This window comes from Prionailurus bengalensis, chromosome B3, assembly GCF_016509475.1.
Source record: "Prionailurus bengalensis isolate Pbe53 chromosome B3, Fcat_Pben_1.1_paternal_pri, whole genome shotgun sequence".
Taxonomy (NCBI): Eukaryota; Metazoa; Chordata; class Mammalia; order Carnivora; family Felidae; genus Prionailurus; species Prionailurus bengalensis.
In genome coordinates, this window is record NC_057355.1 from 74,198,611 (window position 1) to 74,226,461 (window position 27,851).

At 43.1% G+C, this 27,851-nt stretch overlaps 1 protein-coding gene across 1 annotated transcript in view; it reads right to left on the reverse strand.

Annotated features, from left to right (window-relative positions):
• The window catches only part of SLC7A8 (solute carrier family 7 member 8), a 52,472-nt gene extending 27,049 nt beyond the window's left edge, over positions 1–25,423 (reverse strand). The window contains exons 1-4 of the mRNA XM_043555805.1: positions 25,087–25,423; positions 24,495–24,686; positions 8,483–8,687; positions 7,423–7,574 (exon numbers count right to left, since the gene is read on the reverse strand). Coding sequence (XP_043411740.1) covers positions 7,423–7,574; positions 8,483–8,687; positions 24,495–24,654 — 517 coding nt within the window. The 5' untranslated portion in view covers positions 24,655–24,686; positions 25,087–25,423. The remainder of the gene's footprint in view (positions 1–7,422; positions 7,575–8,482; positions 8,688–24,494; positions 24,687–25,086) is intronic.
• Positions 25,424–27,851: the final 2,428 nt, after the last annotated feature.

Below are 27,851 nucleotides of genomic sequence, written 5' to 3' on the forward strand. Positions count from 1 at the left end.
CTCAACTTATATGTAATTTTCTCCAAGATTTTCCTCAACCACAGTCCCTACTCCTATTTTTTTTTTTAAATTTTTTTAATGTTTATTTATTTTTGAGAGAGAGACAGAACGTGAGTGGGGGAGGGGCAGAGACAGAGGGAAACACAGAATCTGAAGCAGACTCCAAGCTCTGAGCTGTAAGCACAGAGCCCAATGTGGGGCTCGAACTCACGAACCACAAGATCATGACCTGAGCTGAAGTCGATGCTTAACCGATTGAGCCACCCAGGCGCCTCTACTCCCATTTCTGTTATATCTAGCTCTGCTTGGATGTTGTCCTCTTGGGGAATTTATGAGTTAGAACTGAAATTCCTTGTGTCTTTGTCAGAATCATCCATTGGACTGTGGGTTCCTTGGTACAGGAACAAAGTATCCTCATGTCTAACACAGTCCCTGAGGCAGAACAGACACTCAGTTATTCGAGAATAATTGAATGATTCTGTATCCCCTGTGGTACCTGGAAGACACACATGTGGACTCAGTAAATGTTTATTAAGTCTTAATTTCCTGCTGCTGCCACCGCAAATGAGGATGAGGTTTTTTGGTTTACTGTTGTATCTCCTGTGTCTCAAACAGTATCTAGCACATCATGGGCACTTGATAAACCTTGTTGAATGAACAAAGTGTTGAGATTCTCGTTTATATAATGCTTCCCAAGAGTCCCAACTCCTTTCTAGGTTGTATTGCTCTACAGCAGACTTTTGAGCAACAACCTGGGGTAGCCACCCTGAGGAAGGCTTCCAGCCAAAGACCTGCTCAGTGCTCCTCAGGGCTTTGCGGAGGTGGTGGAAGGCAGAAATAGAGAACACATTGTGAATGCTCATCACAAACACTAGACAGTTGAAACACTTCATTTTGATTCGTCCTAGATAAACTACATTGCTCCCTCTTAGTAGTCCATCACCATGTCCAGCTGATTCTACTCCTAAATCTTTCTGGTTTTTGTCACCTTGTAACTTCATTTTTATTTCAGGCCAGGATTTCGCTGGCCTGGACAAATGTTTAGCCTGCTAACTCGTCTTCCTGCTTCAAGTGTCACAGTCTTCACTCAGATGTGAGCCTAATCATGTTACTCATCTGCTCAATATCCTTCAGTGGTTCCCCATGCCTTGGATGAAGCCTGCTCTCTCCTGTATGATATATAAGATCCTTCGAGATCTGTCCCCTTCTCACCTGTTCAACCTCATCTCCTATCACTCTCCTGGGCTCCATCCACACAAAAGTACTTGCTTTTCTCCAACATGTCATTTCTCTCTTGACACAAAGTCTTTCCTGTGCCCATCCCCCTACCTGGCTGTTCTATTTCATGCCTATCTGGAGCCCACCTACTTACCTTTTTAGATTTGGCTCAATCTGGGAGCCTTACCTAGCATTCCTCTTGCAACTTTGAAGGACATTTCTTTGTGTTGCACACACTTTTGTCATCACATTGTATTGTAATTATTTGTTTGTACACCAATGTCTTCATTAGCCTTTAACCTCTTCCCAGACTCCATAAATAATGCCTTATCATCGCCCCTCAGTGTTGGAGCTCAATATGGTGATTAACTGATAGATTTGCAGATTCTTTCTTTTTTGAAAAGCCACTTACAAAATAATTTTAGTCTCTATGAATCATAAAAATGAAAAACGAGATTTTAGTCAAATTGACAACTGAGTAAAAAATTAAGAGATTTTCAATATGCAGGTGACCCTTGAACGATATGAGTTGGAGCGTCACAGGCCCGCTAAAATGTGGATTTGTTACAGCGCAGCACTGTAAATGTATTTTCTCTTCCTTATGATTTTCTTAATGTTTTTAGCTTACCTTATTGTAAGAATACAGTATATATAATCCATACAACATACACAATATGTGTTAATTGGCTGTTTATGTTACTGGTAAAGCTTCTAGTCAATAGTAGGCTAAGTGTAGTTAAGTTTTTGGGAAGTCAAAGTTATATGTGGATTTTCAATTGTTCAGGGAGTCAGCATCCCTAACCCCTCCATTGTTCAAGGGTCAACTGTATTTAGATCTTATTTATTTATTTTTTAATAAAAATTTTTTTAACGTTTATTCACTTTTGAGAGAGAGAGAGAGAAACAAAGCGTGAGCGGGGGAGGGGCAGAGAGAGAGGAAGACACAGAATCTGAAGCAGGCTCTGGACTCTGAGCAGTCAACACAGAGCCTGACACAGGGCTCGAACCCATGAACCGTGAGACCATGACCCGAGCCAAAGTCAGACTGAGCCACCCAGGAACGCCTGTATGCTAGACGATGTATGGGGAAAGAAGACAACCTGGATATACATGGATTAAATCTGGGCAGTCTGTTTGTCTGGATTCATACATATAAGGATTATGAGACATCCAGAGAACTCCGGGAATTAAGGAGGGCAAGAAAGCAATGCTGTCCAGGCATCTGAGGCAACAGGTTTAGTGAATGGAGATAAATTTGGGGTTAGAGAATGTGAAAGAAACCTCAAAGGAAAATGAACCAAGACTAAGGGATTTAGAAATTAGGAAAGACTAGAACCCTCTGATGTCAAGGTATTAATTTGCAAGAGACTTGCAAAACAATACACACGTTTATCTATCATAGCATCCTGCATCAAGGACCTGGAAGCTTTCCACAGTGGAATTGCAGAGCAAATCAGAGTTAAAAGTTACACAAATACTAAAGTTCTTTCTCTTCCAAGCTGCTCAAGGAAGAAGAAAAAGAAGGAGAAAGAGAAAAAGAAGAAAAAAAAGGAGGAGGAGAAGGAGGGAAAGGAGAAAAGCAGAAGCAGGAGGAGGAGAAATCTGAAGCCCTAAAAGACTAGCCTCTTAGGAATCTCAGTAGAAAGATAGAAAATAAGATAAGAAGCATTTTTTACTTGTGAAATGCATGCAGCGCACTCTTGTCCCCTCAGGGTGAGAAAGGAGAAGGAGCTTTTTTAGGACAGGCATTCAGGGGGGAAAGGGTACTTGAATGAGAAGAAAAAATTCTACTTCAGCTTCTGGATATGACCCTAGCTCCCAAAACCAGGAAGGAGACCAAGAGCTGCTTGAGTGAAAAGTGGCCCAGTCCCAAAGAGAGGGAGACAGATCCCAAAGGAAAACCCAGTGTTAGGAAGCAAGAAGCACAAATGGGGGACCCCAGAACACCTGAAGCTCCTTCAGTGTCAATGGGACCTCTTTGTTTACAACTAGAAACTCAGGCAATAGCCAAAAGATATAACTAAATGATAAAAGAGCTAGCTGCAGAAATAACCTGTCAATATGTTTGTCTATATGTCCAGACACATACATGGAGAGATGTATTTTATTTAGAATTAGAAAGATACCTATCAACTGTTAGCACGGCCACTGGGCAGGGGAAGACTGTGACAGTAAGGGGAAGTTTTCACAGTCGACCAACTTTATATAACTACTTGAATCTTTTACCTAGAGAATATAGTCATTTATAAATTAGTAAAAAGACAAAGAAAGAAGAGAGAAACACTCAAGGAAATCACAGAAGGCATCAAAGCCAAGTTTCAACACCTCCTGTTCCCTTTCTTTCTTAAGTCCTTCCTCCCACTCTAGAGAAGGGAGAAAGGCTTTTCATTTAATTAGAATGTAAAATACATTCTTTTTTTTTCTTACTGCCTGGTGGCAAGGGATATTCTGCTGACTCAGCAGTGAATAATCAGCTTTGACCTACATAATAGAATAACTCAAAGTGGCAGCTGCAGTTGCATAAGCAGATCCAGCTCTGCAGTTCCTTCTCCCTCCCCACCCCCCCACCCCCAACCTGCCAGGCTCCTAGCAGGCAAGCCAGTTACAGCAGGTTCTCTCCACCTCCAACTGGCTGTCCCACCGCCATTTCTCATCTGATCTATTTTGGCCCCAACACAGAACCAGACTTGACCTCATCTCTTCCCTCCCACGGCCAACTCCAGCCAGGGGCCCATGGGGTCTCCCTGCCAGGCTCCCCACCCAGTCTTCCTGCTCCCTCCATGATATACCTCTTCACAGAGGGTGGCCTTAAAAATTCTCATCCTACAGTGGGTTAGGCCTGTCATCAGTATACCAAAATGACACAGCAGAAAGCAGAACTTTTAATTTCAGTACATTCAGACCATCCCAAACTTTCTACTGATTCTCTCAAAAACCTGACTAGACTGGGCCACTCTTGGCTCTACTGCCAAAGAACACTGGGCCTATTTTTACACAGCTGGCTTGCCTGGCACCTGCAAAGAGGAATAAAAGATAATAGCATTTAAGGAAAGTAGCATCCATCAAGCCTTCTGGACAGTTGGTTCCTTTTTCACTGAATACCTTAAGAGATGATTAGAGGGCCTATAGAAGTGGATTCCAAAAACAGAAGAAAAAAAAAGTATTCAACAAACCAGAAAACAGAACTTCTTTGCACAGACTCAAAGCAGCTGGTAGCATCTGATGAGAAAATGTGAGTGTGTGGCTATGTCTGCACGTACACCCCTGCCGGGAGAGGGGTCATGGGCTCCACATGGCCTTCACATTTGGGAAGAAGTGGGTAGCACAAGGGGTTAGGTAAGGAGCTATCTTCCATTTCTGCCAAAAGAAATAAGGAGAAATAAGTTTGGGTTTTAGATTTTTCTGCTTATGAAGGTGAAAAAGTACTTGAATACCTAGCTCAAGGACAATGAAAAATTCCTGTCTCTGGAGAACAAGATTGACCAATGTTAAGTTGGAGATAATCTCCCTGCAGTTCTACTTAGGAGGCAGAGGACAGGTCAGATAAGCTTTATTGAACCTTTAATGGCAGGAATTAGGAGAGGAGAGGACTTTGTCATTTTGTCATCAGAGTTTCTAAATTCCTCCTTGGCTTGGTGCTAGCAGCGTCCAGTTGAGGAGTGGGCTGTGGAGGGGACAATGCACAACTGTCTTTCCAGAGCTGGGCTATAGGCAGGAGATAACCTTGTCTGACCTGAGGGGGTATCTATGGGGCTATACAACTGCAGAGGGTCTTGGCACAAGGGATCAGTTACCCTTGGCAGTTTGGGGGAAGGCAAAGGAGGCTGTGGGGTCAGCTGCCAAGGCAACTCCACTGTGTGGCCTGGTTTTTCTCTGCGGGGACAGAGTGACCAGTCTCATGGTTGTCAATTTCTTGTTTGGAGAGTAAGGGTGGCCTCCTGTCTGAGATACTTTAGCAGTATCAGCAGGAAAAAGGAAGCCGAGGCTGTGTGCACGAGACACTGAAATAGCAGTGGCCAGCACTTATGTGGTCCTCCTTCCTACCTCCATTAACCTGTCTGATAGCAGAAATAACAACTCTTCCTGCATTCCCATGCCACCTTCCCCCTCCCCACACTTCTCCCAGCTCTGGATCCAGCTAGCAAGCAAGGACTGAATGACCACCCTCAGTGACTACGTGACCCTGTGCTAAGAACATTTATTATCTCATGCAATCCTTACAACCATGACCTCCTGTGCAGGCAGGATTACAACCTCCATCTCACAGCAGGGTGGGGTGGGGAACTTTGCCAAGCACTTGCCACAATTAGAAAGTGGTGCAGAGTTGCAGCCTCAGGCAACCTGGTTCTGGAGTCCACATTCCTTTGCCTCTAGGGCCATGAGCAGGCCTGACCAAGCACAGGGAATATACCCCAAATAAGTATCTTGGCCCCATAGTACCACCTGCTTGGATGGTAGGGGTCTCTCCTAGAGCTGTATACCACTGCCAAAGAGGGCATGCTTGCCAAGGAGACTACCCCTGTGAGAGGCCTCGGGGTGGGCAAGTGACCCCTCCTCTTCTTTCCCACCAGCCTGACAGAGGGAAAACATCAAGATCTGGGAAAAAGTGTGGCCCAGATGGTCACTGCCCTCAGCTAAGTGTATGTGTATTGAAAGGTACGAGAAGGCAGGGATCATGTTAATTCCAAAAAGTGGAGCCTGGAAAAAATCCAAATATTTTCTTTTTTTTTTTTTTTCAACGTTTTTTTAATTTATTTTGGGGACAGAGAGAGACAGAGCATGAATGGGGGAGGGGCAGAGGGAGAGGGAGACACAGAATCGGAAACAGGCTCCAGGCTCTGAGCCATCAGCCCAGAGCCCGACGCGGGGCTCGAACTCACCGACCGCGAGATCATGACCTGGCTGAAGTCGGACGCTTAACCGACTGCGCCACCCAGGCGCCCCCAAATATTTTCTTTAAAAATTAGTTTTTGGTTAAAATATATAAAATATCTCAATCTATTGAGATCCCTGAGACTTCCTAAAAATATGAGTTGCAGAATTTCTCTACACAAATCTCTAACCTATTCCAGCTCACAAACATCTTTCCTTCTTCTCTGAATTTTTAAAAAATGTTTATTTTTGAGAGAGAGAGAGAGAACAGGGTGGGGGCAGAGAGAAAGGAAGACAGAGGATCTGAAGCAAACTCTGGGGCTTGAACTCACGAACTCATGAACCATGAGATCATGACCTGAGCAGCAGTCAGACATTTAATGGACTGAGCCACCCAGGCACCCCTGCCCCTTCTCTGAAATTTTACTGAAATTGAATCCTTACTACAGAACCTGTTTCTGCGGCTCTTCTCCCCAGTTAGGTAGAAAGCATATTAAGGGTAGAGACCATAGACAATGCACTTATTTTCTCCCAACTCACAGCTTTACACTCTCCTCCCAAAGAGTTTTAAGCTGTGAACTGGCAGATTGAGGTAGAGATGGATGAAGCCGGAAAAAAAATCTTCCCACAAGCATCAGGGAGCCTCCACAGTGTATGTGCTAGAAAGAGAAGGAATTAGGAGATCTGGGCTCCACTCAGGGCCTGCCACCTTGAGTATTCATTTGCCTGGCTCTTGTACTTACCTGCTCTAGGAAAGTGATAATATTGGCCCCGCTTACCTCATGGATTTGTCATGAGGCTCAGATCAGATAATATAGGTGAAAGTGCTGTGTATGATGTAAAGAACCTTGCTGGTGAAAATTACTGTGCCCCTGAGCAGCTATTTACGTTTCTCCTTCTCCTTCTTCTTCTTTTTTTTTTTTTTTTGAAAAATTTTTAATGTGAGAGACACACACACACAGAGAACGTGAGTGAGGGAGGGGCAGAGAGAGATGAAGACACAGAATCTGAAGCAGGCTCCAGGCTTTCAGCTGTCAGCACAGCCCGACGCAGGGCTCGAACTCACAAGCTATGAGATCATGACCTGAGCCGGTCAGATGCTCAACTGACTGAGCCACCCCAGGCACCCTAGTTTCTTCTTTTTTAACACCAGATAATTATATGCATAATCAATTCATCCAAGGCACACATGTTGGAAAAGTAATGGGGGGGGGGGCGTGGAAAAAAGGAGGGAAGGAAAGAAAGAGGGAGAGGAAGGAGAATCAGAGACAAGCGGACCACCAGGAAGGCCAAAAGAGGCCGTCCTAGGAGCAAGGCCCAGATGGCACTTACATAAGCAGATGGCAGCCAGGAGTCGAAGGCCAGACTCTGGGGGGAAGCAGGTGGGGAAGAGAGGCTGCAGCACATAGTTGGAGAAGGTGAGGGCGATGACAGCCTGGTTGGTGGGGTAGATCACCAGCACCGCAATCCAAAGCCTCAGGAACCTAAAGGGGGAACAGGACAGAACTTGACCCAAGACAGACACAGAGACTCCCACCCCAATGACATGCATGGCAGGGATTCAGGAGTCATCAAAAGAAACCTGGGCAAGTCACTGGGCAGTAGAGGTGGGTGGGCTAAAGGGGTACGTTTCCTTTTCATTTTCAGGGATGCTGAGGACCCCAACCCCTGCTCAATGAGACAGTTGGCCCTCTGCAATGACAATAAAGTGGTGTGACGACGAGGAGCTAAGTGTCTGCTAGTGTGAACACATGTCTCGGCATTCTTCTCTCTCCCCTCTCCTTTTATCATCTCTTCTCTGAGCCCTGGCTCCTAGAATCCAGTGGTGGAAAATAAAATAGGCAACCTGAGAATTCTGACAACCAGGACATGCTTAGGGTGTGGCCATTTTAAGCAACTGCCAGGGGCGGCACTGAGTGGGGGCATGAGGGGAAAGTGCCCTCCACATTCTTGGCCCCCTGATAAGGGTTCAGCTCCTCAGTAGCAGGGCTGCAGAAGCTGAGGAAATTCAAGATCAGGGGCTGACTCTGCTGGGAGGCCTCATCCTTGATAGTGTGAGAAGAGGGTACCCCATTTCTTAGGTGGTCACTCTAATTTGTAAAACAAAAGGGCTTTGTTTTGTGATGTGTTTTCTCTGTGAGTCTATGGTCAGAGTTGTCATAAAGCCCAATTTGTTACCACTCATAGAATCTTGCCCACTGAAATCAACAAAGAGGTAAAAACTACAACCTGGTTCTTCTGCCATCCTCAGAAGAATCAAGGGGACACACAGCTACATTAGTGACCATGACAGGGAAGCAAAAGAGGAATCCTATTCTTTAGCTCTCCTAGGCACACTGGAAACCACTGGCCTTGGCTTCTAGACAACACAGGCCTCTGTGGATCCTCTTACCCAGCCAGTCCTCCAAAGATGTCCTTGACGTAGGAGTAGTCACCTCCAGATTTGGGGATGGTGACACCAAGCTCAGCATAGCACAGGGCTCCCACAGCTGTGATGAGACCAGTCACAATCCAGACAATGAGAGCAAGGCCCACAGAGCCGGCGTTCTCCAGCACACCTTTTGGCGAGACGAAGATCCCAGAGCCAATGATGTTCCCTGCAGAAGGCACCAAGGTTGTCAGGGAAGACAGTGGAGTCAGCACAATTGGCAAGACTGGCATTTGCAGCAGTGGTCTTATCTCTGGTTTGATCCTAAAATGCCTTTGGAACACACCTTCAGGCAGGTGTGTCTACTAATAATTTACATGTCTCCTTTGGTCCTCAGGATACCCCTATGGAGTCAGATATAATTTTATCCATTTTACAGAGGAGGAAACTGAGTCTCAGAGATATCAAGTGCATTGTCCAAGTCTACATGGTAGCAAGTAGTGGCTCAGGTATTGAACTTTAAGACCCTCTTACTGGGCTACTCGAGGCAACAGAAATCTTAAGACTAACTGGAAATGGCAGGACTGGAAAAGCAATCTATTCCCAGAGACAATCTGCAGGGTAGAAAGCTTCAAAAATGAGCCTAAGGGCCATAAACTTTGTATAGATTGTGGTCATACCCCATGCCTGGGGTTTTTTAAGACCCAGGAGCATCGATAGCACTTCTAGAGGCTGGCTTTTACCCCAGACATGACAGCCCCACCCTTGGTAAGAAATATGAAATAACCCTATAAAAACAGTCCTAGTAGCTTGGAAGTGGTTTGTAGGAGTGCAATACGTGCAAAGGTTCAGCACTATATTCTTCCAAAGGTCGTTCCCCTCCATTGTTTCATGCGACCCTCACAAAAACCTTACGAAATTCAGGAAGAAGAGGAAGAATAGGTATTTCTCTCTTTATTTTACAAAAAGGCTAAGACATGGAGGGGTTAAGTGACTTTTTCCAAATTCCACGGCTACTGATGGGTAAAATTGGATCTAGAAGTCAGTCTCCTGATGCTTAATCCAGTGCATTTTCCACTAATCTATTTCTGCTTCTGTGTGCAGAAAGGCCAGCTTTCTCCTGAGAGGTGAGACGGGTAGCAAGGACTGAATAGTTGGCTACTGGGATGTGTATATTGGGCAGGGGAGGAACAGATGGGTGGGGGGAGCTCCTGACATGCTCCATCCCAAGCTTTCCTCTACTTCTTGTGATTCAAGGTGATCAGGGTGCACTGCACAGGTTCTTTGAAAGAAAGCTCTTTGAGGGCTGAAGGAAGAATCAGAGACTAAGTGAATGCAGGTAGAAAATCAGAACTGGAGTATTATGAGGCCAGCTTGGTTTGACAATGTTCTGAGGACATCTGAAACTCCCACCACCTCTCTTAGGGGGTTTGGAACCATATCTGGGCTGAACAAGATGCAGAGTATGAGATTTTACACTCAATTTTCAAAAACGACTTTCAGATCTCAACCACAACTCAACCTCAGTCCAGTCCTGGAACTTTCACATCTAAACCAAAATTCATGCATCTGGTTATTTCAGTGAAAGGGAACATTCTATTTCAGTGAATAGTCACATTCTAAAAATAATACATCTTTGGGGCCCCTGGGTGGCTCAGTCGGTTGAGCGTCTGACTTCAGCTCAGGTCATGATCTCATAGTTCATGAGTTCGAGCCCCACATCAGGTTCTGCGCTGACAGCTCAGAGCCTGGAGCCTGCTTCGGATTCTGTGTCTCGCTCTCTCTCTCTGCCCCTCCCCCGTTCATGCTCTCTGTCTTGAAAATAAATAAACATTAAAAAAAATTTTTTTTAATAATACATCTTATTCCTCTTGGATAAAGAATGCTTTTCACACTAAAAAATTGAAGCTTCAGATGACTAATGGGAGAGGAAAGGGGTCTAGGCAGGTATGACAGCAGCAACCGTGAGACTGACATACAGCATCTGCAGCTAGATTCAGATGGTAAGGAAGCACATTTGTCTCAAACTTGCCTTGCTTCTGTGCAGATAGTCTATCCCAACAGAACCGGGCTAAATACACAGATGAAGCTAAAAGAAGTAACAATCCCTTATGTTCAGCTTTGTGATCTAAACATCAGGCAAAGAGAGATAGAAAAATGAGATTCTGGGCCTCATTAGTTCTTAAAGACTTTTCCTTTTCTTGTACGTTTACTTAAAGTCCTATGTGATAGGAACAGCCTCCCTCTCTCCTCCACCAGTCTCCATATGTGTTTTGCATGAAGGTTAGGCTAGTGGCGACTAGAAGGCCTTCTGGTAGTGTGCTAAGACTCAGGACACAGTTACCCTAGCAAGTGACCCTTAACTTGCCAAACGTAACGTGCTCCTGTCCCCTGAAAGACACCAAGTGCCGGGAGTTGAGAACAAGGGATGGGGTTGCTAACAATGCTGAAAAGTGATAGTAAACTCCTTGCCTAGCAGGAATTTATCAGAAAAGTAATTTGTAGGGCATTTCAAAGCCAGCCAAGAGGAGAGTAATACAGCTAGAGTTATAAAAGTAGTTCAAGGGGTTAGAAAAATAATCAATACAGGAGAAAAACAAGGTTTGACTTTGGTCTTTAAGGTGCTGGAAAGGGAGGTGGTGGAGGAATGGGTAGGTGTTTCTCAGAGCCAGGAATGGCTGTCACAAGGAGGAAGTGGGAGTGAACGTTATCAAAGAGATTCCGTCTTCTCAGGAATTAAGTGTCAATGTTCCACCAAGGATTCTTGGAAAACAAATACTGCAGTGGGGATCTGTAAGCATTTCTGTTCTCCAGCCTTTGTTCTGGCATTTCCAGAGTGTGTGCTCCTTTTCTCATTCCAGAGGCAGGCAGCTGCTGGAAAATGGGATGTGTAACACCAACAGCCCTTTGCGAGTCTGATCACTTAACTGTGTCTCCTTATTCTTGGATAACATGTCCTTCTGTGGAGTTGCTGAGGTGATGGTGAGGGTCATAATGGGTTGACATTGGGACAAGAGTCTTTACTTTATAAAAATTTGACTCTACCCCCTGCCCTGAAATCTTAACTTTGACCAAACTAAAATTACAAAGATATAAGCTTAAAAAAAAAAAATTATGCTAGCCAAAACAGAGTGCTAGAGAACAGGAAGAAGAGGAATGTCTCTCTGATTCTAGGAAGCTGCTACCTAGAAAACCAGAATCAGATAACTTTTCCTCCACCTTAGTGGCCTCTGGAGCTTCTGCAGGGGAAGGAATGTTACACAGAGCTGTGTTCTGAAGCTGAAAGAACATTCACATTACATTTAGTCAAGAGTAATGCCTACTATTTACTGCATCCTCTCACTTGTAAAGTGTCACACAGTAGACACTCCATAAATGTTTACTGAATGAATGATGTCAGACATCCATCCAGAACTTATGTCCACAGAACAATTTAATGTACACGTTTCTTTGGAACCTCCAAATCCTGTAAAGTAGGTCAATTGTGTTTTGTAGGCAAATGAGTAAAGCAACCCACTTCTTTCACTGCTGAAGAGAGTGATCTGGCTATTATTACTGTCTCCAATTTGTAGGGGAAGAAAATAGGGCAACTATTACTCCCATTTTCCAAATGGGAAAAAATGAGAGAGGTATTACTATCCCTATTTTATGGATGAAGAAACTGAGACCCAGAGAGGTAGTTATTTGCCTAAATCACAGAGTAGGTTAGTAGTAACTGGATTAGAACCTAAATCTTCTGTCACACAGCCTCAAGCTTTTCCCAGGAAATAGTCAGCTTTACTAAGATGATACTTATTAAGATAAGATGCTTATTAAGGAATTAGAACACAGATCTGATTCCTTCTTTCTACTGTACCACCTTCGATGGTGATTTACAAAGTGTTCACATCCATTACTTTATTTGATTCTCAGAACTACTTTCTTAGGTGCACAGGGCAGGTACTATCATTTATATTTACCTTTGCTAAGACTGAGTTTTAGAGAGGCGAGGAGACTTGACCAAAGTCACATATTGCATAGGCAGCAAGGACTGTATAAGCAGTCCAAGTCCTTGGACTCCCAGCCTGGGTTTCCTCCACTATTCTACAGGGCCTCTCCTCTAGAAATTGCACAATAGAGACTTTAACTGGAGGGCTTTTACACTTGGACCCTGTCAAAATGTGTTTTTTCTGGAGTGGCTTTGAAAAAGGAGAAGTGGAGGGGCGCCTGGGTGGCTCAGTTGGTTGAGCGTCCGACTTCAGCTCAGGTCACGATCTCGCGGTCCATGGGTTCAAGCCCCACGTCGGGCTCTGGGCTGATGGCTCGGAGCCTGGAGCCTGCTTCCAATTCTGTGTCTCCCTCTCTCTCTCTGCCCCTTCCCTGTTCATGCTCTGTCTCTCTCTGTCTCAAAAATAAATAAACATAAAAAAAAATTAAAAAAAGAAAAAGGAGAAGTGAGAAAGGTCTTTTCTATCTTGACTATGGACCTTTCTTGATGACAGGTTGAAAGAAAGTTGATTACTGTAGGGATGCTTTTCTCCATTGTTTTACTCTTAGACTCATTGTCTATAAAACATTTAAGAATGAGATGCCCATTCATCTGGTATAGCCAAGGTTTCAATCCTTCCTTTCATCCATCCCAATTAGTAATATAATCACCTTATCATATAGATCTTCTTTGGTAAAAAAATGAGTCCTAGGATGCCTGGACAATGAGGCCCAACTTGGCTTCTTCTGTCAAAGAAAAGCCAAGCAAACCACTCCAGGTTATATCAGTGGGCAAGTCTTCACCAGAAAAAAATTTGGAATTAAGAAAATCCACATTTGCCATGTATAACTTGATTTCCCCACTTGTGGGCCAATGTTCATGTGACTCCTATTAAGGCCTTACTCACATCCAGGCCTGTCCACACTAGAATGCTGTAGGCATCAAAGAATTTCCTACGGCATGGAATTACAGACTTCTAATGCCCAACAGACCCTCTAATCCAAAAGCTTTTGGCCTTCCTTAATAGCTCATGCTAGTCTTAGAGTCTAATCAGAGATCCTCTTAGGGCTTGGAGGTTCTGTCCATTTCTATAATGTTTAGAGAAAGCCAGGTGAACTTTCTTTATGCTTCTTCCTTAAACTGGCTGAGAAGATCTCAGGATTTTCAGGACTGGGGGAAGTGTGGAAGCAGGATCTGGTATATTGGGGGCCTTGATCCTCATGGCAGGAAGCTCACCATGTTTCCTACCGTGTATAGACTTTCCCATTAGGACCATACAAATAGTTACATCAGGGTGACAACAGGTCAAGACTGACATGTGCCCTGCAGAGTTGCTATCTCTGGCAGAATAAACATGTGGAAGGTGCTGCAGGACTCTGCTGTTTTGGATTCCTTACTGAAAAATGAAAAGGGCGGAAGGCTCAGAATTGGGGGAGCCATTGATTCCTTGCTTTGCCACTCACAAGTTGTGTGACCTGAATTTTTCTGACAGCCCTTTCCTTTACCTGCTGAATGGGAATAATTGTTCCTGCCCTGACTACCTCACAAGGTTGTTATGGGAATCAAGGGAGGTCACATATGAAAAAAAAAAGGAGGGTGGAGGTCATGTATGTGTGGGAGCACTTTATAGTCTGTAAAGTGCTAGCAAATATAAGGAATTGCTAGGATTTATAGCAGTAGAGATAGAGTCTATATCTAGAAGAATCCAATGGCTTGCTTTGGAAGCTTGGCTCCAAAACAGCGCTGTAGAGCCAGGACCATGAAGCATTCTCTGAGTCATTTGTCTGCCTGTCTAGGTATAATTTTTAGATGCTGTAAGTGGGCGGCCAGCAGGTAATTGCATCTCAAAAAGTATTTATTGAGCACCCACTCTGTACATGCTTGCTTTAAAAGGTAATTGGGAAGCACTTGTTCACACATGGACTTTTAATGACAAGACGGAGCCAACCACCACCCACCAGCCCCTGAAAAGCATAGCATCCTGGCTTGAAGGGCTACGAGTGCTGCATCCTCACATATGCCCACTAACATTCACATCTAACCTCTAGCATCTCCCTGTCTTGTTGGGGAAGAAGGCACTAGCAGAGACAGGTTTTTTCTACAACAGTGGTTCTCATCCAGGGGCAATTTTGCACCATGTCCCCCAGCCCCAGGGGACAGTTGGCAATGACTGGAGACACTCTTGATTGTTACAACTGGGGGAGGGGGTGCTATGGCATCTAGTGAGTAGAGGCCATGGCTGATGTTAAGCATTTATCCTTCAATAAATGTGACAGCCCCCCACAACCAAAAAGTGTCTGGCCCAGAAGGTAACAGTGCTGACATTGAGAAACACTGTTCTAACTTCAAGCCTCATTGTCATTATCTGGCTAATCCCTAAAATCCCTTTTAGATTGGAACTTGGATGATTTTTTTTAAGCCAAGCACAAACATTTACTGTTCATGGGAATAACCCAATTTTAAGCTAAAGAATATTTTGTTGTAGTAAAAGACATATAACATTATATTTACCATCTTAACCATTTTTAAGTGTACAGTTCAGGGGTGCCTGGGTGGCTCAGTCGGTTAAGTGTCAGACTTTGGCTCGGGTCATGATCTAGCGGTCAGTGAGTTCAAGCCCCGTGAGTTGGGCTCTGTGCTGACTGTTCAGAGCCTGGAGCCTGCTTCAGATTCTGTGTCTCCCTCTCTCTCTGACCCTCCCCCATTCATGCTCTGTCTCTCTCTGTCTCAAAAATAAATAAACGTTAAAAAAAAAAAGAATCTGAAGATGGTACCTTCTTGATAAAAAAAAAATGTACAGTTCAGTAGCATTAAGTATATTTACATTGTTGGGAAATATCTCCAGTGGATGATTTGTTTTTAACTGGCTGCTATTATTCAACAAATACTTTCTAAGCATTTGCCATGTGCCAGGCTGAATACTCAGGGATGGAAAATGAGTAACACTGAGTCTTTACCCTCAAGGAAGTGTATGAAGTGAGGGTATGTAAGTGGACATGGAGCTGACAACAACTGTGCTGTATGACAGGATACCAAGGATGGAAAGGCCCACCGGCGTGGGCCACACACAACAAGCTTCCTGGAAGAGGGGAAGTACAAGATGGATGCTGATGAGTAAGAAGACTCAAATCAGCAGAGAGGAAGGGGAAAGCGTTGGCTGGTTGATAAGCAGGTCAGGTTTGAACTGAGTTGGCCAGTTCTTCTCTTGCCTGATCAGTCCAATTTAAATTTCTTTCTTTCTACTTTTATTTGAGAGAGAGAGAGAGAGAGAGAGGGAGGGAGAGAAAGCAAGCAAGAACTGGAGGAGTGGCAGAGGGAGAGAGAGAGAGAGAGAGATTGAGAGAGAGAGTGAATCCCAAGCAGGCTCCATGCTGAGTGTGGAGCCTGACTCAGGGCTTGATCCCATGACCCTGGGATCATGACCTGAGCTGAAATCAAGAGTTGGAGAGTTGGATGCTCAACTAAATGAGCCACCCAGGCACCTCCCAACCTAAATTTCTGAACCAGAATTAATGAGTGTGTGTCAGGGGACTGGAGGTGGGAGGGGAAGTAAGGGTAGTGGTGGAGGAGGAGGAGCTCAAGGAGAGAAAGAAACTAATATTTATTGACTATATATCATAGGATACCAGCTCTGTTTTAATACTTCACAAAAAACTTCTGTTCTACAGGTAAGTAAACTGATAATTAACTTGTTGCAGGTTATGAAGCTTATAAATAGGCAAGCATCTTGCAAACCTAAGACTCCCTTCAAAGCCCCTCCCCTTCTGCTACATCATTTATGCTTCTTCCCTTTCAACAACACTCTGATACAAATCATGGACAAATTCATTATACCCCTTCTACTACAGCATCAGGATCTACTTAACAAATGATTCCTTATCTCTAAGGCAACATGACCTGTGTGTATTAGCTGCTTTCTAAATACTCTATGCAGAATTGTACTCTAAAGAAGCAGCTAGAGCATTTATGCATTTCATAGATATACAAACAGGTACCTTTAAAATCTACATACAGATGAAAAAAGTATACTGATAATTCTGCAGCAAGGGTACTCTCTCTGGATAATCCACCTTCACACATGAAGCGTGGTGTGAGGTTGCCTGGAACATCTTCTGGCATATTGTGAAACCATCTCCCCAGAAGTGACGTCAGTGCTAATGCTGAGGATATTTAAGGTAGGGAGCAAACCAATGGGAATACTTGTGACTGTGACAAAGAATGAGGGATGAGATGTAATCAACAAAGCTTCTTAGCTCAAACTTCATTCATTCTATAAATAAAATAGCTTAAAATAAACCTAAAGCATAATTTTGCTTCTTAGAAATAAAATTGACCAGTGCTCAGCACATGATCCAGCATATAATATGCTCGGTGAGTGCTGAATGTTAAAATATGGACGAGTCTCAAATCCTATAACCAGCAGCTCCCATTTCTGTCCCCAGCAGCAACCTGCAGTTTATCATTTCCAGATCTCCAGAGAGAAGCAACTCAGGGTGCCTCATCTGTAGGCGTGTTCTGGGAAGGGAGCAAGCATAGTCTTTCTTGCTCTATATGCTCAGCCAAGAGTTAAAGATTGCAAAGGAACAATTCCTAGTTCCCTGGGCTCTACATCGTTGTTATTTTGGGGGTTCAGAATATATTCTTGGGATTATTTGCTCATGCCTGCTTTTTTGACACTCCCTCATCACCCCAAACATTAACAACAAAACAAGAGCAACGAAAGAATCTCCTGAGGCATTTCTTTATAGGCAGCTGTGATGCTGGATTAACCCTCAGAAGAAAGCCAAAAACCCTGGTAACCAGGCAATTTGAGAAACCCCAATCTGTATGCCCCTTACCTCCACACCACTTTAATAAGCTGTTTTAATTCAGAAAAGATATATATATGGTGCCAGCCTGTCCCAGAAGGTCATTTGATCTGGGTACAGGGTATTTTTGATGTTGTTGTTTTTCTAAATAAGATGAGCTATTTGGTTTTGTTTCTTGGACATACTTTTTTACCTTCTGGGTTCCTATTTTCTTCTCCCGATCCCAAGAGTCTCTTGCTAGTCACTCAATCTGCATAACTCTGCTCTTTGGGAGAACATATTATAGTCCTGCCAGTAGCAGCCTCAACCAGATTGCTCCTTGAGCTCCGTGTTTCCTGGAGGCAGGAAGCATGCAACAGGATCCCTGTCCCCAGCTGCCCCGTGTTACATGCTGTGGAGAGCTTTGGTTAAGCCCAATGGCTTCAGAGTTCAATGACATGGGGGGAATCCTGGGTCTGTCATTGCCCACTTATTCATTCAAACCCTTCCTTTTTTAGGACAGTACTAATTACAAGGTATTAGAAGAGTATATTCATTTAAAACAATTTTTTTGATGTTTATTTATTATTGAGAGACAGAGAGAGACAGAGCATGAGCATGGGAGAGGCAGAGACAGGGGGAGAGGCAGAGACAGGGGGAGACACAGAATCTGAAGCAGGCTTCAGGCTCTGAGCTGCCAGCACAGAGCCCAACGTGGGGCTTGAACTCACAAACCGCGAGACCATGACCTGAGCTGAAGTTGGATGCCCAACCAACTGAGCCACCCAGGCGCCCCTAGAAGAGTATATTCATAAAGCACTGACCAAGATACTACTATCAGTGCATAGTAGTGCTCAGTAAATGGTAGCTACTTACTATTATTATTATTTTTTAATATTTATTTATTTTTGAAAAAAAATTTTTTTTCAACATTTATTTATTTTTGGGACAGAGAAAGACAGAGCATGAACGAGGGAGGGGCAGAGAGAGAGGGAGACACAGAATTGGAAACAGGCTCCAGGCTCTGAGCCATCAGCCCAGAGCCTGACGCGGGGCTCGAACTCCCAGACCACGAGATTGTGACCTGGCTGAAGTCGGACGCTTAACCGACTGCGCCACCCAGGCGCCCCAAAATATTTATTTATTTTTGAGAGACAGAGTGAGACAAAGTGAGACTGGGGGAGGGGCAGAGAGAGAGGGAGACACAGGATTGGAAACAGGCTCCAGGCTCTGAGCTGTCAGCACAGAGCCTGACGCGGGGCTCGAACCCACAGACTGTGAGACCATGACCTGAGCCGAAGTCAGACGCTCAACCGACTGAGCCACCCAGGCGCCCCGCTACTTACTATTATGATTACACTGCTGGGTAAGCCTTTCTCTACTAACCAAGATGTGTTTCTTTTGACAAGCCTCCTACTTGGCTTCTGTCTCAGAGTTTTCTCTGAGAACAATGAGTTTTAAACATGTTTGCATCCTGAATGAACCAAATTTTAATCCCTCCATGTTTTTTAAAAAAGTTGTAGTGCAAACTCAAGAAGAAATTTTCACACTCCAACCCTCTGTTTAACATCCAATAGACATTTGGGGGATTAGAAAGCTAATACATCATACTAGAGACTAAAATATAAAATCTTCTAAAGTGGTATAAAACACATGGGTCTGAAAATCTTTTGGACTTGAAAATTTTCCAAATCAGCCTAGTGCCATTTTGATATGGTTATACAGATAGCCACACTTTTTTGTTGACAAATAGCCTTAAAAAAAAAAAAATGTTTTCCCCCAGCCTTTTCAGTACCAGACATCCATGGTCTTTACTGGCTCTGATGCTCTGATGTCATAGTTATGGTCTTCCGTGGCCCACTCCCCCACCACACAATACATACTGGCCTTACTCCTTTTTCTCTCTGTTACTGATTAGAAATAAAGAATAGCTAAAAGCTTTGGCCCTGGAGTCAGACCATCTCAGTAATCGGTTGTGTGACCACTGGCAAATTACCTACCAGTTCTGTGACTCAATTCCCCATGTTTAAAAATAGAGGGGCGCCTGGGTGGCTCAGTGGGTTAAACATCCCACTTTAGCTCAGCTCATGATCTCTTGGTTCATGGGTTTGAGCCCCACATTGGGCTCTGTGCTGACAGCTCAGAGCCTGCAACCTGCTTCAGATTCTGTGTCTCCCCGTCTTTCTGCCCCTCTCCCACTCGACACTGTCTATATTTCTCTCAAATATAAATTAACATTAACAAATTTTTTTAATTAAAAAAATTGAGATAGTCATAATATCTACTTCCATGGGATTATGGTCAGGATTAAATAAGGTAATATGCATAAAAACTCATAGCACAGGAACTGTGGGCATTTAGTAAGAGCTCAATAAATACTACTCTTTTATCTTTACTCTTTCAAAGATTTTATTTTTAAGTAATCTCTACACCCAATGTGGGGTTTGAACCCACAATCCAAGATCAACAGTTGCATGCTCCACCAACTGAGCAAGCCAGGAACCCCAATAAATACTATTTTAAAAAAATATCTCGGGGCGCCTGGGTGGCACAGTCGGTTAAGCGTCCGACTTCAGCCAGGTCACGATCTCGCGGTCCGTGAGTTCGAGCCCCGCGTCAGGCTCTGGGCTGATGGCTCAGAGCCTGGAGCCTGTTTCCGATTCTGTGTCTCCCTCTCTCTCTGCCCCTCCCCCGTTCATGCTCTGTCTCTCTCTGTCCCAAAAATTAAAAAAAAAAAAAAAATCTCAGGGGTGCCTGGGTGGCTTAGTCCATGGAGCATCTGATTCTTGATTTCAGTTCAGGTCATGACCTCATGGTTGTGAGGTCAAGCCCCAGGGCGGGCTCCAGGCTGGGTGTGGAGCCTGATTAAGATTCTCTCTCTTTCCCTCTGCCCCTCCTCCATGTGTGCGTGCACTCTCTCTCTCTCAAAAAGAAAGAAAGAAAGAAGAAAGAAAAAGAAAGAAAGAGAAAAAGAAAAAAAAAAGAAAAAAACCCCATATATATATATATATATATATATATATATTATATATATATATATAAACAAAGAGGGACCTCTGCCCAGGGTCTAAAGGAAAACACTCCTTTAGAACATAAAAGTAGAAATAGTAGAGAATAATGCTTAAAAGTTCAATTCAGAATTGGGACAAGCTCTAGGTTTGAATCTCACCTTCAATACTTTTTAGCTATGTGATCTTCAACAAGTTGCTTATCCATCTGAGCCTCCATTTCCTTATCTGGAGAAAGAGATAAGTGCCTACCATGCCAGGTATGGTGAGGGATAAATAGGATAATGATGTTGGGTAACTGCACAAGTGTCTGGCGTATAGTAAGTGCTTAATAATGATAGCTCTTGGGGATTCAGTCAGTGGAACGTGCGACTCTTGATTTTGAGGTTGTGGGTTTGAGCCCCATGTTGGATGGAGATAATTGCTTAAAAAGTAAAATCTAAAAAAAAAAAAAAAGATAGCTCTTAACAGTAACTTCAGTATCATTAGATGAATTTTGCTGCTGTGTCACACTCTCTTTAGATTTTGGGGGAACTACACATTCATAGTGAAATCTAAGTTCATCTGTTGTCACCAGATTTCCTTAGCCAAGTACATAGAGAACAATAGACTGGTTAGATTAAGGTAAAGGTGATATTAAAAATTAAAATGGCCTGGGATGCCTGACTGGCTCAGCCAGTGGAGCATGCAATTCTTAATCTCAGGTTTGTGAGTTCAAGCCCCATGTTGAGTGTAGAGCTTACTTAAAAAAAAAAAAAAAAAAAATTTTTTTAACGGCCCACCCTAATTGTCTATGTTGATGAAATTATTCCTTGCTTAAAGATTTTCAAGCCAGGTTCCCAACAGTCCTTCAGATAAACACTTCTTATTACTACTATATGCAGACCTTTCCCAAGAGCCAATAAAGTCCAACAATCATTTGAGTTATTGTTCCATATAGGGCTAAACACTAAAGATTCAGAGATGTAGAAGATACATTTTTTTTGTTTGTTTTTGCTCAAGGGAATAACAGTTTAGTTGTTAACGTTTTAAAGTTTCTTTTTTTTTAATGTTTATTTATTTTTGAGACAGAGAGAGACAGAGCATGAACGGAGGAGGGTCAGAAAGAGAGGGAGACACAGAATCTGAAGCAGGCTCCAGGCTCTGAGCTGTCAGCACAGAGCCCGACGCGGGGCTCGAACTCATGGACCGTGAGATCATGACCTGAGCCGAAGTCGGACGCTTAACCGAATGAGCCACCCAGCCGCCCCTAGTTGTCAACGTTTTACCTATGAAATCTCCTAGAATCATCTTCTCTATTCCATCTTTTCTAACATCCTCAAAATGTTTCTTAAGTAGCTATTTATTTTTTTTATTATTTTTTTTATTATTATTTTTTTTCAACGTTTTATTTATTTTTGGGACAGAGAGAGACAGAGCATGAACGGGGGAGAGGCAGAGAGAGAGGGAGACACAGAATCGGAAACAGGCTCCAGGCTCTGAGCCATCAGCCCAGAGCCTGACGCGGGGCTCGAACTCACGGACCGCGAGATCATGACCTGGATGAAGTTGGACGCTTAACCGACTGTGCCACCCAGGCGCCCCAGAATGTTTCTTAATCTAGTGCTGGATGAGACTTCTCTCCTTGTGCTTCCTACCCTTCACCTAACTTTGACCTTATTCAGCTCTTACACAACTCAACTATTTCATTAATTTCATTATTTGTTTAATGTATATGAATGTCATCTCTCCAGTCAGATTATAAGTAACTCTAGGGCATGGGTTTCTATTAGTTTCGTCTACATTCTTGTAACACCTACCATTCTATTATTCCTACTTTAGATCATCAATGATGCTTGTTAATGAAATTTTATGAGCTTGTATGAAACATATAGTTTAACTTATCCCTCTAAGTCAATTGGGTATGAGATAGTTGGATTTGGGGCAGATGTTACTTTCCCATACCATATCACCGGACTCACTTAGGAAATTTCTTTCCTCTTTTTGCCTTCTAATTTTCTTTCTTCCACAGTCTTGATGTTGAACACCAGATCACTGAATTCTGCATGGAAAAGGCCATTTCTATTTTTGCATTTGGTCTTGAAAAAACTTGAATCACTATCATCCACTCAGAAACCCCTCTAGAAGAGAATGGGGCTGCTGCTCAGCATATCTGCAATTCAACAGCCATGCAGGAGGGGAAGCAAGAAGAATTTTTTTTTCCTGGAAGCAGATGTCCTTCTGACAAAAGCAGAAAAAATTTTGCCCCCATATAATCCTAGAGAAAATCTGTGTCTCACCCTAGTTTAAATGGAGCTAGAATAGTGCCTATTAACTCTACAAAGATTCTCACACTTTGGAAAAATATCCTGATTTCTCTGAAATCACCTATTTGGGATCTCCCTTTACCTTAGAGTTATTATTCTTGTCACTGTAATGTCAATGGAATATTGGGACTATTTTCACACTGAAGCTCAATCTATGAGATTGTGGGTAAAGCAGTAGTAATATTTACCCAACTAAGATTGTATTTCTTCAACATTTAGAAACCTGTTGAAGAAAGAGACAAGAACAACCTCCGGATATAGAGAAATGTCCTCCACCCTTGAATACCTGCACATATACAGAGGTGGGTGAGCAAGGCTGAGGCAGGAAAGAGGTTTGATTGTGTTTGTGTGCATGTAGGTGTACACATCTGCATATGAATAAGAGGAGGAAAATGCTTAATCCTATCAGTCAAACTGGTGAAAGAGGTAACAGGCTCTGGGCTATTTATAGACCATAAATTGGCATGTGCTGTACGTATTGAGTACTTTGCTGATCTCATTTTTTGAGCAATTGAGATAAAGGAGAAGCAAAGAAAAGGTAATGAGAGATTCAGATCATGATTGTAATTTTCTAAAATAACATTACATTTCTCTTAACTGTAGATGCCTGGAAAACCTCCCAGAGTCAAGAGAATTAGATAGAATGGGATTCCATTTTGAAAACAGAGTGGAGATAACATGATCACCAAAGTCTGGGTGTAGAGGTGAAGAGGATTATCTGAATACTATACTGATTTTATTTGATTTCAAGGGCGTTCTCCAATGTCATTGTTGCTCGGGTGCCAAAATGCCTCTGTGCATGTAATATGGGCTCATCCAGAGACACTGATTCATGGGCAGTAGGACAATAGGGCAATAGGGCAATAGAAAAAAGTTCAAAAGGAACTTTGGAGAGAGGACACAAACATATCTGGCCTGACCATCCCTCACCCCATTCTCTGGGAAGTCTGTAAAACCTTCGACCAAAAACAGAAGAAATGCTCACTCTCCGAAGTAATGAGCCATTGCCCATCCATCTCCAGGGCGTCTCTGGAAAGAGGAAGATGTGTTGTCTAGAGACAGAACCATATTTGGGACCCTCTGCCAAGCAGTGTGTGGTTAGGGGGTTGGAGTGGCCTATACTGGCACTCTCAGGAACACTCAGGCCCCCCAGCCTCAAAGTCAAAGTCTTCCAGCTGGGACCCATTTTAACCATCGGTTCCTCCTTGACTCCACGTTCTAGTCATTCTTTGAGAGCCTCATAAGGTCTTCCATGAATGTTAGGAGATGGGCAGACTCACAGGCAACTAGAGAAACTGCAAACTGTCTGTTTACAGAGAGGCACAATCTGTCTCTCCCTTTCTCCATAATTTATTTCCTCATCTGTGAAATGGGAATAACAGCCCCATCACATCTACTTTACAAAGTGAAAGTGCTGCATAAGATGAAAAAAGCTATAGGAAGGCAAGGTATTATTAGCGCCGTTGTAGCCATTTTTATTATCCATTCCCTAGGCCCCCTATGTTTCATAGGACATAAAACAACCAAACATCTACTAAATATGTCTCAAGACAGTCCCCAACCTGCTAAAGAGATGGCTGCATGAAACCCTGTTAAAAATTCAGGTTCCCTAGCCCCACTTTAAACCAACTGGATCAGAACCTTCAAGTGTGGAGCCAGAAGACTTGTATTTTCAACAAGCTCCCAGGCAATGCTGACCATCAGCCAGGTGTGTGAACCCTCTTTGCTCCATTCTATGAACACTGGACAGAACTGCTCAGCCTGCTTTGAAGGAAGAGATGCAAGACATACACAGCTTTCTAGACCCATCAAATATGACCACTGGGGATGGGTTACAGCACAGGTGAATGACAATCCTTTTCTAAGGGAGTAGGAAGCAAAAATAGTACTTTAGAGGGGGCATAGGTTCCACAAGAGGACCACCAGAGAAGGGGAGGAGTGGTGGATGGGAAAGGAAATTGGACTCACCTACAATGATACCACAAGCACTGACCAATCCAATCTCTTTCTTCAGGGCTACTCCGCCCCCTCCAGATCCAGACTCCGGGGTGGTATCCGATTTGCTCCCACCTGGGTGGTTCTTTTCAGTGTTGTTTCGGTGCCTGGCTCCTTTTTCCATCTTTCCCATTGGATTTCAACCTCCGAAAGGTATCTCTCTTTCTAAATATGTGTGGGTGTAAATATATTTTAAGAGATTGTCTTTCAAATTGAAATGTCCTTTTCTGAAATAAGGACCACTCCTACCCTCTTAAAAAAGACTCAGGCGATAAAAGAAAAAACTGAAAATCTTCCTATTCTGTATTGACACTTTCTTGTCACTCGTGCTTACAAACAAGGAAAGGGTTGTTAAAAGTGGGGGGAAAAGAGACATAGATATTTAAATATAAAAATAGAACTGTGCCAGCTACTCCAGCTGGAATTTTCCTGAAGGGGATGTAGATCTTCAGAGACCAGAATGGTTCTGCAATGTGTACCAGGCAGTGGCTTATTTTAGCCGCTTCAAAGAGCTAATCTGGGTTTCATTCAGCTCTGCCCCCAAGAAAACAAAGATTGTCTTTACCTCCCCTTAGCCTTTTCTTTTATGATGAAGATAAGAGTTTTCATTAACTGAAGGAAAAAAAGGCAGTCCTCCGGTACTTTTTTCTCTTCCAGAAAAACAACTGTGGACCAGACCGGTTTGCTCTAGATCTTGTTTCCACCTGCTGTGGGTTTGTTTTCCCCTCCCTGTCTTCTGCCTTCCGCTTTCTCCAGATGTCCTCTTATGTCTCGTTTGTTTTCCTGTCCTTGTTTTCTTTCTTCCAAGCTCCGTCCTCACTGCACAGACTGCCCCATCTCTCTAGGTTACGGGAGAGTGGCCCTGGCACACACGAATGTGCTTCCCTTTTAGCATGGGGTTTTATAGGCTGAGCTAGCTCCGCCCCCATCTCCTCGGCTTCTCTCCATCCTCAGTCCGTCTCCTCCCTCCTCTTCAATTTAAATATTAGCACACAGCCCCCAAAGATCACCGAGAAGATGGATTAAAATATTCTCCTTTGTAATCGTCTCTCATTCTCCATCTTTCTCCTTGTGAGAAGTGGAAGTAAAATCCTTCCATATCAACTGTTCTGGGAGAGATCATTAGCTGGTATAGCATTACAGGTCATACAGCATTTGTGAGCTTTATAAATAAGGGACCGGTTATGCAGACACTTCCTCAGAAATACACAGGCGACTGTGCTAAAATATTTATATCTGGATCATTTGAGGATACAGGAGAGAAGGTTGTAGGGACCTTGTCTTCAAGTTTCTGAAAGTAGAAGGAAATGCGCGGCTGGGGGAGGGGAATGGAAAGAATTAAGAATAATGGAAAAGAGGTTCATTTAGTAGAATTGTAAGCTGTGAAGAGCATAGGTGAAACAGAATCACCAGGAAGAGGTAGTAGCCTTACTGTTCACAGCTCTATTCTGTGTTAGCTAAGGCAGGATGAAAATGACTCCCACTCTGGACCCAGGAAAGAATGACACAAAATCTGGTAGGATGGAGCCTTTCACAGCTTCTAGTATTTTTTGCATGCATAAATTATCTGAAAGACAGCTTGGGGAAGGAGTGAAGAGCTATCAAGACCTCTCTGATCACAAAACAGTGTTGATGTTAAGAAATGACCAACTGGGGCCCCTGGGTGGCTCAGTCGGTTAAGCGACCGACTTTGGCTCAGGTCATGAACTCACAGTTTGTGAGTTCAAGCCCCACGTCGTGCTCTGTGCTGATTACTCAGAGTCTGGAGTCTGCTTCAGATTCTGTGTCTCCCTCTCTCTCCTCCTCCCCCTGCTCACGCTCTGTCTCTCTCTCTCGCTCTCAAAACTAAATAAATATTAAAAAAAAAAAAACTTTAAAAAAAAGAAAAAAGAAATTACCAACTTATCATGTTGATATTGTGTCTTGGCTTCCATGAAGAATTTCACCCAGGAACTGCTGCCTTATGGTGAGAGCAATGATATCTATTTATAATTGTAAAGTACTTTGAAAAAAACAGCAAGAAGCAATATAGCAGACCACACTATAAATCTAAACTAAAATTATTTCTTTAAAAAAAATTTTTTTTAATGTTTTTAAATTTATTTTTGAGACAGAGAGAGACAGAGCATGAGCAGGGAAGGGGCAGAGAGAGAGGGAGACACAGAATCCGAATCAGGCTCCAGGCTCTGAGCTGTCAGCACAGAGCCCAACACAGGGCTCTAACTCACAAACCAAGAGATCATGACCTGAGCCGAAGTCAGACGCTTAACCGACTGAGCCACCCAGGTGCCCATAAGCTAAAATCATTTCGAATCCATATTAAATATATTATGCAAAAGTACTTGATTTTAAAGTGGGTCTAAAAAACAAAGGTCCCCAAGCTGACTGCTAAATACAGAAATTCAGTTTTTGGAAAATGTTCCAAAAGACTCTGCATTTTAAGAAAAATAAATACTTAATTCCTTTTAATAAGGATGGTTGAGCTATTGTAGCAAAGACTTTCCAAATAAGATAAAGTCCAATCCACAATATTTTCACTTTGCCCTTAAGCACTCAGCAAGTACTAAGAAGTTTCAAAGGTTCGGAGTTCAACCTCTTCTCCTTTTGCCACTTCAAGATACAGCAAATTGAAAGCCTCAGCTAAATACACACATACATACATACATACATACATACATAAATAGCATTTTCAATCAAAAGAACAGAGAAGTAAGGAATATATAGCACAAAACTCCACGGGAGGGCATGAGTCATGGCAATTTTGAGTTGCTTCTGGCCCTTCCTGAAGGACAAAGCATTGAGGAAAAATTTGATGGATTCATTTTTAAACAGTATGATTTGAAGACTTCTGCCCAAATTTCAACATTAAGGTATAAAACAAATAATCTTTCTCCTTCCCAAACATGAGTTCTTTCAGTTACATTTATATTTCTAATTTAAATGTGTCAATTTAATATGAGATAAAACATGAATGTGATGAATTTGAGTTCTCTTGCCAAAATCAGTGCAAACCGACCACAAAATGGCAGGCTTTAGCCAGCTGAATTTATGATTAAAGAAGTTAAGGAGGGTAGGGCGCCTGGCTCAGGTGGTTAAGTGTCGGACTCTTGATTTCAGCTCAGGTCATGATTTCATGATTTTGAGCCCGTGCCAGTGCAGAGCCTGCTTGGAATTCTCTCTCTCTCCCTCTCTCTCTGCCCTTCTCCCACTTTCTCTCTCTCTCTCTCTCTCTCAAAAAAACCAAACTTTTAAAAAATTTTTTAAAAAAGAAGTTAAGGAGGATTGTGGGATCAAATCCATTCTTGGGATATAGTGGTACTAAGCACACCA